The sequence below is a fragment of the Protobothrops mucrosquamatus genome, unplaced genomic scaffold (genome assembly GCF_001527695.2).
Source record: "Protobothrops mucrosquamatus isolate PMUCROS unplaced genomic scaffold, P.Mucros_1.0 scaffold1499, whole genome shotgun sequence".
NCBI lineage: Eukaryota > Metazoa > Chordata > Lepidosauria > Squamata > Viperidae > Protobothrops > Protobothrops mucrosquamatus.
The window spans coordinates 251494-262567 of record NW_015387673.1 but is presented as its reverse complement, the minus strand read 5'-3'; the positions used below and the strand labels follow the sequence as shown (position 1 = coordinate 262567).

The 11074-nt window shown below is 43.0% G+C and overlaps 1 protein-coding gene across 1 annotated transcript in view; it reads left to right on the top strand.

The window, feature by feature from the left end:
• The window catches only part of CARMIL3 (capping protein regulator and myosin 1 linker 3), a 48180-nt gene that overhangs the window by 19553 nt on the left and 17553 nt on the right, over positions 1 to 11074 (top strand). The window contains exons 16-26 of the mRNA XM_015822223.1: positions 287 to 356; positions 1667 to 1748; positions 2640 to 2736; positions 3644 to 3698; positions 5297 to 5469; positions 6346 to 6414; positions 6612 to 6705; positions 7699 to 7797; positions 8006 to 8137; positions 9452 to 9565; positions 9778 to 9953. Of these exons, the coding sequence (XP_015677709.1) occupies positions 287 to 356; positions 1667 to 1748; positions 2640 to 2736; positions 3644 to 3698; positions 5297 to 5469; positions 6346 to 6414; positions 6612 to 6705; positions 7699 to 7797; positions 8006 to 8137; positions 9452 to 9565; positions 9778 to 9953 (1161 nt within the window). The remainder of the gene's footprint in view (positions 1 to 286; positions 357 to 1666; positions 1749 to 2639; positions 2737 to 3643; positions 3699 to 5296; positions 5470 to 6345; positions 6415 to 6611; positions 6706 to 7698; positions 7798 to 8005; positions 8138 to 9451; positions 9566 to 9777; positions 9954 to 11074) is intronic.

Below are 11074 nucleotides of genomic sequence, written 5' to 3'. Positions count from 1 at the left end.
TTCTGTGTGCATGTGTTGCCTGTGTTTGTTGGGGAAAACAGAGGCTTTTAAAAAAATATATGTAATAAGAGCAGGCACTCATGGAGTAACAACTTCACCCTGTACCTGACACCGTACGTTAGTTTGTGTTGTCGCTTTTTAAGCTCACCCCATTTATAAATATCTGGAGGTTTGGTAGCCCCCCCCCCCGTTGCCTCAGTCCTTCCCTTTTCGAAGCCTCAAGAGGGAAGGTACATGGCAAAAACCTTGAAAACCACAATCATCCGAGTTTGCTCCCTTCCCACAGGTCTCTCATGCAAGGTTTGTCCGCCAACACCCACCTCAGCGAGCTGCACCTGGATCTGAGCGGATGTGAGGTAAAATTTAAGATGTGTGAGGAATTATCCAGCGTGTAAACCGTTTTTTTTTTTTTGCACATCTGTCCCACGATCAGCCCCTGAGCGCTTCCACGCTCAAATAAACGATTTCGCCCCTTCGCCGCTCTCCTTTGGGCAAATATAATTGGTCTGCATATGCTGCTAGTCCTCAAGATGCGGCCACTCGTTTAGCAGCCGTTTGGCGCTGAGGGAAGCAACTGACCGCTGATCCTTGCGCTTCAACGCCGTCGCGTGTATGCAGGTGGCGACCGCGTCACACGTGTGATAGTTGCAGCCTCCCTAAGTTGTGTCATTCCCCTTTGTGAGTTTCCCCACCGGCTTCCCACAGGTAATGACTACGGGAAAGCAGTCAGGGAAGGTCCCAAGTTGCGGTCACATGATGTCTCACTTAATGACCGCCGTGATTTATTTATGAATTGTAGTACAGGTAAAGTCCTTGACTTACAACGGTTTGTTCAGTGACCTTCGAAGTTACAACGGCATTGAAAAAAGTGACCTGTGACCAGTTTTTCCACACTTAAAAAAGTGTCATTGTTTCACTTAACAACGGTGTTACTAATTTAACAACTGCAGGGACTCAGTTTGGAGGCAAGAAAGGTCGTAAAATGGGGCAAAATTCACTTAGCAAATGTCTCGCTTAGCGACAGAAATTTGGGGCTCAGTTGTGGTCGTAAGTCGAGGACCTACCTTATTTCATTTCTATCATTTGTTTTTTTTTTTAATATTGTAAGATGGGTGGCCAATCAATTGGACAGATAAAGGGAGAGAAGGGGGGAGGCAGGGAGGGAGGGAGAGAAGGAAGAAAGGAAAGAAGAAGGGAGGGAGGGAGAGAAGGAAGGAAAGAAGGAAAGAAGGAACAAAGGAAGAAGGAAGGGAAAGGGGGAGGGAGGGAGTGAAGGGAGGGAGGAAGGAAGGGGGAGAGGGAGGGAGGGAGAGAAGGAAAGAAGGAAGTGAGGGAGGGAGAGAAGGGAGGAAGGAAGGGAGGGAGGGAAGGAGGAAAAAAGGAAGGGAGGGAGGGAGGAAGGAAGGAAGGAATGAGGAAAGGAAAGAAGGAAGTTTATATGCCACTCATTTCCTGACCCAAAGTGACTCTGGCCAGCTTGATTTGTTTAACAACCACAGCAAAAACTGATATCGGTTTGTAAACTTCCTGTTAAGGTTTCCGGTTTTATATTCCATCTGCGTCTGGTCCTTTAACCCCGTGTTCCTTTTTTTTTACTGAAATAGGATGTGAAGGTGCCGTACGGTAAATAAATCGATCCTCTTTTATTTTTGTCCTCCTATCCTAGCTACGTTCTCCGGGAGCTCAAGTGCTTCAAGAACAAATGCCCGGGATCAGCGCCTTGAGCGGTCTCAATATTTCGGATAACGGTGAGTCGGAAATTCGCTTCGGACGTAAGTTCTGAGGAAGGAAGGGTAGAATCAGAGAATTACGGCGGCGTCCAGTGTCCAACCGTCTAGTTACAACATGCAGGGAGATTATAGGGAGTCCTCGACTTACGACCAAATTCGGAATCGGAAAGTTCATTTACCGGTAAGTCCTTGACTTACGACCACGACGGAGCCCGAAATTTCTGCCGCTAAGCGAGGCGGTTGTTAAGTGAGTTTTTGCCCCGTTTTACGCCCTTTCGAGTCACTGCCATTAAGTGAGTCCTGCGGTCGTTAAGTGAATCCATCTAGTTTAATGAAGAGAAGGACGAGGGGGGAAATTTTGTATTATATTGTATTATTGTTTTTAAGCTGGCTGTAAGCCGCCCTGAGTCCTCCGGGAGAAGGGCGGGGTATAAATTTAATAAAACTAAACTAAAACTAAACTAAACAGTGTTCCAGTATCTCAGGGGCTGCCCCAAAGAAAAGGGAGTCAAGCTATTCTCCAAGGTGCCTGAAGGCAGGACAAGAAGCAACGGGTGGAAACTAATCAAGGAGAGAAGCAACCTAGAACTAAGGAGAAACTTCCTGACAGTTAGAACAATTAACCAGTGGAACAACCTGCCTCCAGAAGCGGTGAACACTGGAAGTTTTAAAGAAGAGACTGGACAGCTATTTCTCTGAAATGGTATAGGGTTTCCTGCCTGAGCAGGGGGTTGGACTAGATGACCTCCAAGGTCCTTCCAACATTATTATTATTGTTGTTGTTGTTGTTGTTATTATTATTATTACCTTTATTTGCATAGGCAACAATCACATAACAAAAAGAAGCTGCAAGGAAATAAACCGTGTTCTTCCCGACGTGATCGGCTTGCTATTTTCTCGTTCCCTCAGGCTTCGACACGGATTTAATCACCTTGCTCCCGGCGCTGAGTAAGAACAAATCTTTGAAACATCTCTGGCTTGGAAAGAATTTCAACGTCAAATCCCGGTGAGCGTTTGCGTGGAACAGGGACCATTTTTCTGCGCCCAGTGATGCTAAGGCTTTTTGAGCTGGGCCATGATCTAATTCAGGGGGTCTTCAAACTTGGGCCTTTTAGGACTTGTGGACTTCAACTCCCTGAATTCCTCAGCCAGCGTACCTGGCTGAGGAATTCTGGGAGTTGAAATCCACAAGTCCTAAAAGGGCCAAGTTTGAAGACCCCTGATCTAATTTGTAACAAACCAGCCATTAAAGCAGTGTTTCACAACCTCAGCAACTTTATAAGACGCCTGGACTTCAACTCCCAGAATTCCCCAGCCAGCAAAGTTGGGAATTCTGGGAGCTGAAGTCCACACATCTTAAAGTTGTTGAGGTTGAAGAACACTGATCTAAAGGGAAGGAGGTTAAATGCTCTTTCATCTTTGGCCATTCACGTTCCCTTCCAGTAATTTCTGAGGGAAAATTTAGGGGTTTCTGGTGGTCTCTTTTTCCTTTTTCCAAGGAACTAAAAATAGCTAAAACTAACCACCTAAAAGGGACCTCAGTTCCTGATGATTTCAACAAACAAACCCCTGTTCTTTTTAGGGTAAGATTCCTCCAGACTGTGAGTCCCTGTCTCGTTTACCTCACTAGGATTTCCTAGTGGTGTCCCATCCTCGTATTACAAGCAGTCCTCAACTTAAAACAATTTGTTTGGTGACTGTTCAAAGTTACAACGGCACTGAAAAAGTAACTTATGACCATTTTCACACTTAACAACCATTGCAGCATCTCCCATGGTTACAGAACGTAAGTGGAGGACTGCCTTGTAACGAGCGCAATTCGTTCCCAGCTCCAAACATGAGGAGGAAGAGGACGGGGATATTGAGGACAATGTAATGTTGATAAGTGCATTTTTAAAATCTTTTTATGCCAGGACTCTGGAAGAAATTCTCCAGAAGATAGTGCAGTTTATCCAAGAAGAAGACTGCGTAAGTTCTTGGCTGTACAAAGCGTATTTCTGTAGAATTATCAATTATTACTATTATCGTTATTTTCCCAAAAATAAAACCGGGTCTTATGTATTAATTTTTGCGCCAAAAGACCCATTAGGGCTTATTTTCAAGTGATGCCTTATTTTTTTCCCCCACGTGCAACAATCTACATTTATCCAAAGAAGTAACGTCAATAATATTATTTACTTATATTTAATTAGATATGAATATTAGCATTTTATCATTCAATACGTCCGTCATGCGTTGCGATGTATCCGTCTGGCTGACGAACTTAACTGGGGCTTATTTTGGGGGTGGGGCGGACATTACGAGCATCCTGGAAAAATTAACCAGTGGAACAACCTGCCTCCAGAAGCTGTGAATGCTCCAACGCTGGAAGTTTTTAAGAAGAGACTGGACAGCCATTTGTCCGAAATGGTATAGGCTTTCCTGCCTGAGCAGGGGGTTGGACTAGATGACCTCCAAGGTCCCTTCCAACTTTTTATTATTATGGATCATCGCACAGTCAGCCAGATGTTCAGACTGGATTTGGCATTTTGTCTACCCATCGAGTCCTTACCCAGGACCTGGGATAGGCAGATATGGATGTTTGATGGTATTACAGATATTGTCGCAGGATGGAAGCAGTTCCTAGCAAGGCCGCCTTTTGCAATTGACTAAGGGCGAATTTGTCAATGCCAATGGTGTTCAAGTGGTGCTCCAGTTGTTTTGGGATTGCACCCAAGGCGCCTATTACTATTGGTACTACCCTTGCTTGCTTTTGCCACAGTCTTTCTATTTCTATTTGTAGGTCTTTGTATTTTGTGATCTTCTCCAGTTCTTTCTCGTCTATTCTGCTGTCTCCAGGCACTGCCACGTCCACTATCCAGACTTTTTTTGTCTTTCTTATCGACAATTGTTAAGTCCGGGGTGTTATGTGGCAGGGGCTTGTCTGTTTGAATTCTGAAGTCCCAGAGCAGTTTAATTTTATCATTTTCTATGACTTTCTCTATTTTATGATCCCACCAGTTCTGGCTTGCAGGCAAATGATATTTCTTGCAGATCTTCCAATCCACCGTTGTTGCTACTTTGTCACGCCGTTGCTTGTAGTCAGTCTGTGCGATCTTCTTGCAGCGGCTTACCAGGTGGTCCACTGTTTCTTCAGCTTCTTTGCATAGGCGGCACTTACTGTCTGTTGCCGTCTTCTCAATTTTGACTTTATATGCATTTGTCCTTAAGGCTTGGTCTTGTGCAGCCAGAATTAGTCCCTCGGTCTCTTTCTTCAATTTTCCTGCTCTTAGCCATTACCATTATTATTATTATTATTATTATTATTATTATTATTATTATTATTATTATTATTATTATTATTATTATATCATGCTAGGGCTTATTTTACAGTTGGGTCTTATTTTCGGGGAAATACGGCACTTACAAGGCTTTTGAATTGTTCCGAGCAAACAATTGAAGGTGGTTCTAGTGATGGTTGTTGCTGGAGTGAAGGGAAGGGGTAGAATCTGGTTGTTGTTTTTTAGGGGATTCAAATTGGCTGCTCAGCCTCCCCCCTTCTCTCCTCCTCCTCTCCCCCCCAAAAGTCCTTACAGTCTTTCTCGGTGGCCGATTCCCGGCTGAAAAGCCGCTGCAGCATCCTGATCAACGCTCTGGGGAGCAACACCTGCTTAACCAAAGTGGACCTGAGTGGAAACAGCATGGAAGATCTCGGGGCCAAGATGTTGTCCAAAGCTCTGCAGATCAACAGCACGCTCAGGTAGGTTCGGAAGACCTGCAGAACTTCGAGAGTTAGGTCAATGCCCGTGGGCAGAAGCCCCAAAGATGGAGGCTGGCGACGAGAGGACACAACTGAGGCATGGAATGGAATGGAATGGAATGGAATAGAATAGAATAGAATAGAATAGAATAGAATAGAATAGAATAAGAAATAAGAATAGGAAATAAGAATAGAAATAAGGAATAGAATAGAGATAAGGAATAGAATAGAGATAAGGAATAGAATAGAATAGAATAGAACAGAACAGAATAGAACAGAACAGAATTAGAAATAATAGAATGGAATGGAATGGAATAGAATAGAATAGAATAGAATAAGAAATTAGAAATAAGAATAGAATAGAAATAAGGAATAGAATAGAGATAAGGAATAGAATAGAATAGAATAGAACAGAACAGAATAGAACAGAACAGAATTAGAAATAATAGAATGGAATGGAATGGAATAGAATAGAATAGAATAGAATAAGAAATTAGAAATAAGAATAGAATAGAAATAAGGAATAGAATAGAGATAAGGAATAGAATAGAACAGAACAGAACAGAATTAAAAATAAGAATAGAATAGAATAGAATAGAAATAAGAAATAAGAATAGAACAGAATTAGAAATAAGAATAGAATGGAATAGAAATAAGGAATAGAATAGAATAGAAATAAGGAATAGAATAGAATAATAAAATACAGAATAGAGTGGAATAGAACAGAACAGAATAATAAAATATAGAACAGAACAGAACAGAATAACTTTATTGTCACTTTGAATGAACACCAATCAGCATACATTAAAATGAAATTTCGTTGCATTCAGCTCTCAGAGGGTCACCACTAAACCAGACTGTCTTTCTCCTTTGTAGGAGCATTTCTTGGGACAGGAACGGGACCACCGCCCAAGGCTTCCAGGACATCGCCCGGGCCTTGGAGAAGTGAGTGAGCAGGAAGGTCCACCTGGAGAGAGAATCAATCGATCAGAATAGAGCTGGAAGGGACCTTGGCGGTCTTCTAGCCCAACCCCTCGTTCAAGCAGGAGACCCTATATATCATGTCAGATAGATGGCTGTCCAATCTTTTCTTAAAAACCTCCATCTTTGGGACAGATTTTTCGGATTGTGTTCTTTTTCAGCAACTACACACTCAAGTTTATGGCTTTGCCCATGAGTGACATCACCACGGCCTACCGCAATGCCCCCGACAGGACGGACGAGATCTGGCAAAAGGTGAGCCCACGGCCAGCGATCTGGCATTATTAAATAATTAACCAGTGGAACAACCTGCCTCCAGAAGTTGTGAATGCTCCAACACTGGAGATTTTTAAGAAGAGACTGGACAGCCATTTCTCTGGAATGGTATATAGGGTTTCCTGCCTGAGCAGGGGGTTGGACTAGATGACCTCCATGGTCCCTTCCAACTCCTATTCTATTCTATTCTGTTCTATTCTATTCTATTCTGTAATTCTATTCTATTCTGTAATTCTATTCTATTCTATTCTGTAATTCTATTCTGTAATTCTATTCGGTATTCTGTAATTCTATTCGGTATTCTGTAATTCTGTTCTATTCATTATTATTCTACTCTATTCTGTATTCTATTTTATTGTATCCATTATTACTCTACTCTACTCTACTCTACTCTACTCTACTCTACTCTACTCTACTCTACTCTACTCTACTCTACTCTACTCTACTCTACTCTGTATTCTATTTTATTCTGTCCATTATTATTCTGTTCTGTTCTGTTCTAATTTCTATTCTATTCTATTCTATTCTTATTCCATTCTTATTTCTATTCTATTCTATTCTGTAATTCTATTCTATTCTATTCTGTAATTCTATTCTGTAATTCTATTCTGTAATTCTATTCTGTAATTCTATTCGGTATTCTGTAATTCTATTGTATTCTGTAATTCTGTTCTATTCATTATTATTCTACTCTACTTTACTCTGTATTCTATTTTATTCGATCCATTATTACTCTACTCTACTCTGTTCTGTTCTGTTCTGTCCTATCCTATCCATTATTATTCCACTCTACTCTACTCTACTCTACTCTCTACTCTACTCTACTCTACTCTACTCTGTATTCTATTTTATTCTGTCCATTATTATTCTGTTCTGTTCTAATTTCTATTCTATTCTATTCTATTCTATTCTATTCTATTCTATTCTATTCTATTCTATTCTATTCTATTCTACCTTCTCCTCCCTTCTCAGATCCAGTGGTGTCTGCTGCGAAACAACCACTCTTCAAAGATCTCTCAGGACCAAGCTTTCCGTCTCCATCAAGGAATCGTCACCCATAGCGCCGAGCAAGTAAACGTTCCCATCTCCCTGGACCTCCTTCTCCCGCCCATCCTTAACGTCACGGGGCCTTTGCAGGGGGACGCAAGAGCGGGTGGGGCTCGGGGTGGCCCGAAAGACTCCGAGATGTCCTGATGGTATTCATGGGGAGAGACCCATCAGAGGATTTTCAGGTCCAGGGTGGTGAGATTTAACATTCTCCCATCCTGTCCATCGCTAGATGATGAGCCGGCTTTGTGTGCGGGTTCAGGAGGAATTACGGGTCCTGCGAACGTGCTCCGTCCAGGATTCTGTCCAGGAGGAAGTCCTTTATGCCCGGAAGTTGATGAAAGAAGCCAAGAATTCCAGAGCGGTAAGATAAACCGTTTTCCTTAAGCAGATAGTTCTTGATTTGCAACCATTCGTTTACAACGAATTTACAACAGCACTGAAAAAAAGTAACTTCAAACCATTCCTCGTACTTAACGACCGATTTTAAGAAGAGATTGGATAGCGTTGGTCTGAAATAACATAGGGTCTCCAGCTTGAGCAGGGGGTTGGACTAGAAGACCTCCAAAGTCCCTTCCAACTCTTATTCTATAATCTGGTGACTTCAGACGTGGTGGACTTCAACTCCCAGAATTCATAGGGTCACCCATTCTCAGATCCCACGAATAGGGGAGGGGGGAATTGTTTGGTTGGTGGATTGATTGGCCGATTAAATACCATTCAGTTGGTGTTGACTCTCACCAACTGTAGAGGTAGACCTTCCTCAACCTACCTGGCCTTTTTAGGTCTTCCAACGTTATTGTCGTCATCAAGGAAAAATAGCCGAATCATCTCTGAAACCTTGTTCCTCTTAAGCAGTGTTTCTCAACCTCAACAACTTTAGGAAGGGTAGACTTCAATTTTAAGAAAGGTGGAGTTCAATTTTAAGAAGGGTGGTCCAAGTTTAAGAAGGGTAGACTTCAATTTTAAGAAAGGTGGAGTTCAATTTTAAGAAGGGTGGGGCAAGTTTAAGAAGGGTAGACTTCAATTTTAAGAAAGGTGGAGTTCAATTTTAAGAAGGGTGGACCAAGTTTAAGAAGGAAACTCTTCAAGTTTAAGAAAGATGTTCAGTTTTAAGAAAGGTGGACCAAGTTTTAGAAGGGTAGACGTCAAGTTTAAGAAGAGTGGACTTCAAGTTTAAGAAGGATAGATTTCAATTTTAAGAAAGATGGAGTTCAGGTTTAAGAAGAGTGGATCAAGTTTAAGAAGGGTGGAGTTCAAATTTAGGAAGAGTGGACTTCACGTTTAAGAAGGGTGGACGAAGTTTAAGGGTGGACTTCATTGTTAACAAAAATAGGCCAAATTTCAGAAGTTTAAACTTCAAGTTTAAGTTTAAGAAGGATGGACCAAGTTTCAGAAGGATGGACCAGGTTTCAGAAGGATGGACCAAGTTTAAGAAGGATGGACCAAGTTTAAGGAGATGGACTTCAAGTTTCAGAAGGGTGGACCAAGTTTCAGAAGGATGGACCAAGTTTCAGAAGCATAGACTTCAACTTAAGACGGGTGGACTTCAACTCCCAGAATTCCCCAGCCAACAGAGATGGCTGGGGACTTCTTGAAGTTGAGGTCTACCCTTCTTAAAGATGCTAAGTTTGAGGACCTCTACTCTTAATCATTGTTTCTCATCTCTTTCCTACAGCTCTTTCCCAGCCTGTACGAACTTGGGCACCTCTTGGCCACTGATGGGCCCGTGCGGCACCGCCTGGAGTCCATGGCCAACGAAGTGGCCAAAGCCGTCGACAAGGAACTGCAGGTGAAGAAGACACCACAATCACCTCTCACACATTCATGCTATTTATGGTGACAGGTCCTCCTGATGGGAAATCCTAGGCTGTTAGGTCTTGGGAATTTGAGTGTCCAAATCAAGAGCGTCTTTGGTGGGTGTGAAGAACTCAAGATGACCCTCTCGATTTCCTTGCTCGCCCTCTTCCGACAACCCTGATTCGTGGTTTCTCTTTCTGCCAGATGATCTTGGAATCTATGGTTGATCTAACGCAGGAGTTGTGTCCACATGCCGTCCAGGCCGCTGAAGAACATCACAAGATGTTGGCAGCTGTTTCGGAGCATATCAGCCTGCCCCGAAACTTTATCCGAGGGGCTTTGCTGGAACAGGCTGGCCAGGACATCCAGAACAAGCTCAAGTAAGAATTGGGGTGTAGATTAAAAAAAAAAGGGGGGGGGGGTAGGGAGAGCTTATAAGAGCCGTGGTGTCACTGTGGTTAGAATGCAGAATTGCAGGCTGATTCTGCCGACTGTCAGGAGCTCAATTCTCATCGGCTCAAGGTTGACTCGGCCTTCCATCCTTCCAAGATCAGTAAAATGAGGACCCAGATTGTTGGGGGCGGGGAGGGGGGCAACAGCTGTGGAGCATTCACAGCTTCTGGAGGCAGGTTGTTCCACTGGTTAATTGTTCTAACCGTCAGAAAGTTTCTCCTTAGTTCTAGGTTGCTTCTCTCCCCGATTAGTTTCCATCCGTTGCTTCTTGTCCTGCCTTCAGGCGCTTTGGAGAATAGCTTGACTCCCTCTTCTTTGGGGCAGCCCCTGAGATACTGGAACACTGCTATCATGTCCCCCCTCCTCCTTCTCTTCGTTAAACTAGACATACCCAATTCCAGCAACCATTCCTTGTATGTTTCAGCCTCCAGTCCCCTGATCCTCTTTGTTGCTCTTCTCTGCACTCTTTCTAGAGTCTCAGCATCTTTTTTACATCATGGTGACCAAAAGTGGATGCCGTATTCCAAGTGTGGCCTTCCTTCCTTCCTTCCTTCCTTCCTTCCTTCCTTCCTTCCTTCCTNTGGTATTTATATAGTTAAACCAGCAACTGGGAAAGAGGGAGGAGCATAAGGATAGCCCGGGAGAAAGAAACCGGAAGTAAATCACATCTTCCAAGTTGATTGGAAGATGTGAACCATGACCCTACAATAAGGGAGTGGGAAATGCTTGGAATGTATATGCGTAACGGAAGAGAAGCCAGACCTAAGCATTTCCACCATGTTGTACTGACGTCTCTGTAACCTTAATAAATGCTTTTAGGAAAAAATATGCCTGAAAGTCCTTTTAAGTGTTTCGTTAATCAGACACATGACAGTTGACTCAGCTTTCCATCCTTCCGAGGTCGGTAAAACGAGGATCCAGATTGTTGGGGGGGTCAATAGGCTGACTCTAACCTGCTCAGAGAGGGCTATAAAGCACTCGGAAGCAGTATATAAGTAGTTGCTACGACTACTATATCAGTGGCGGAGACGGGTTCCAGATCAAGGTA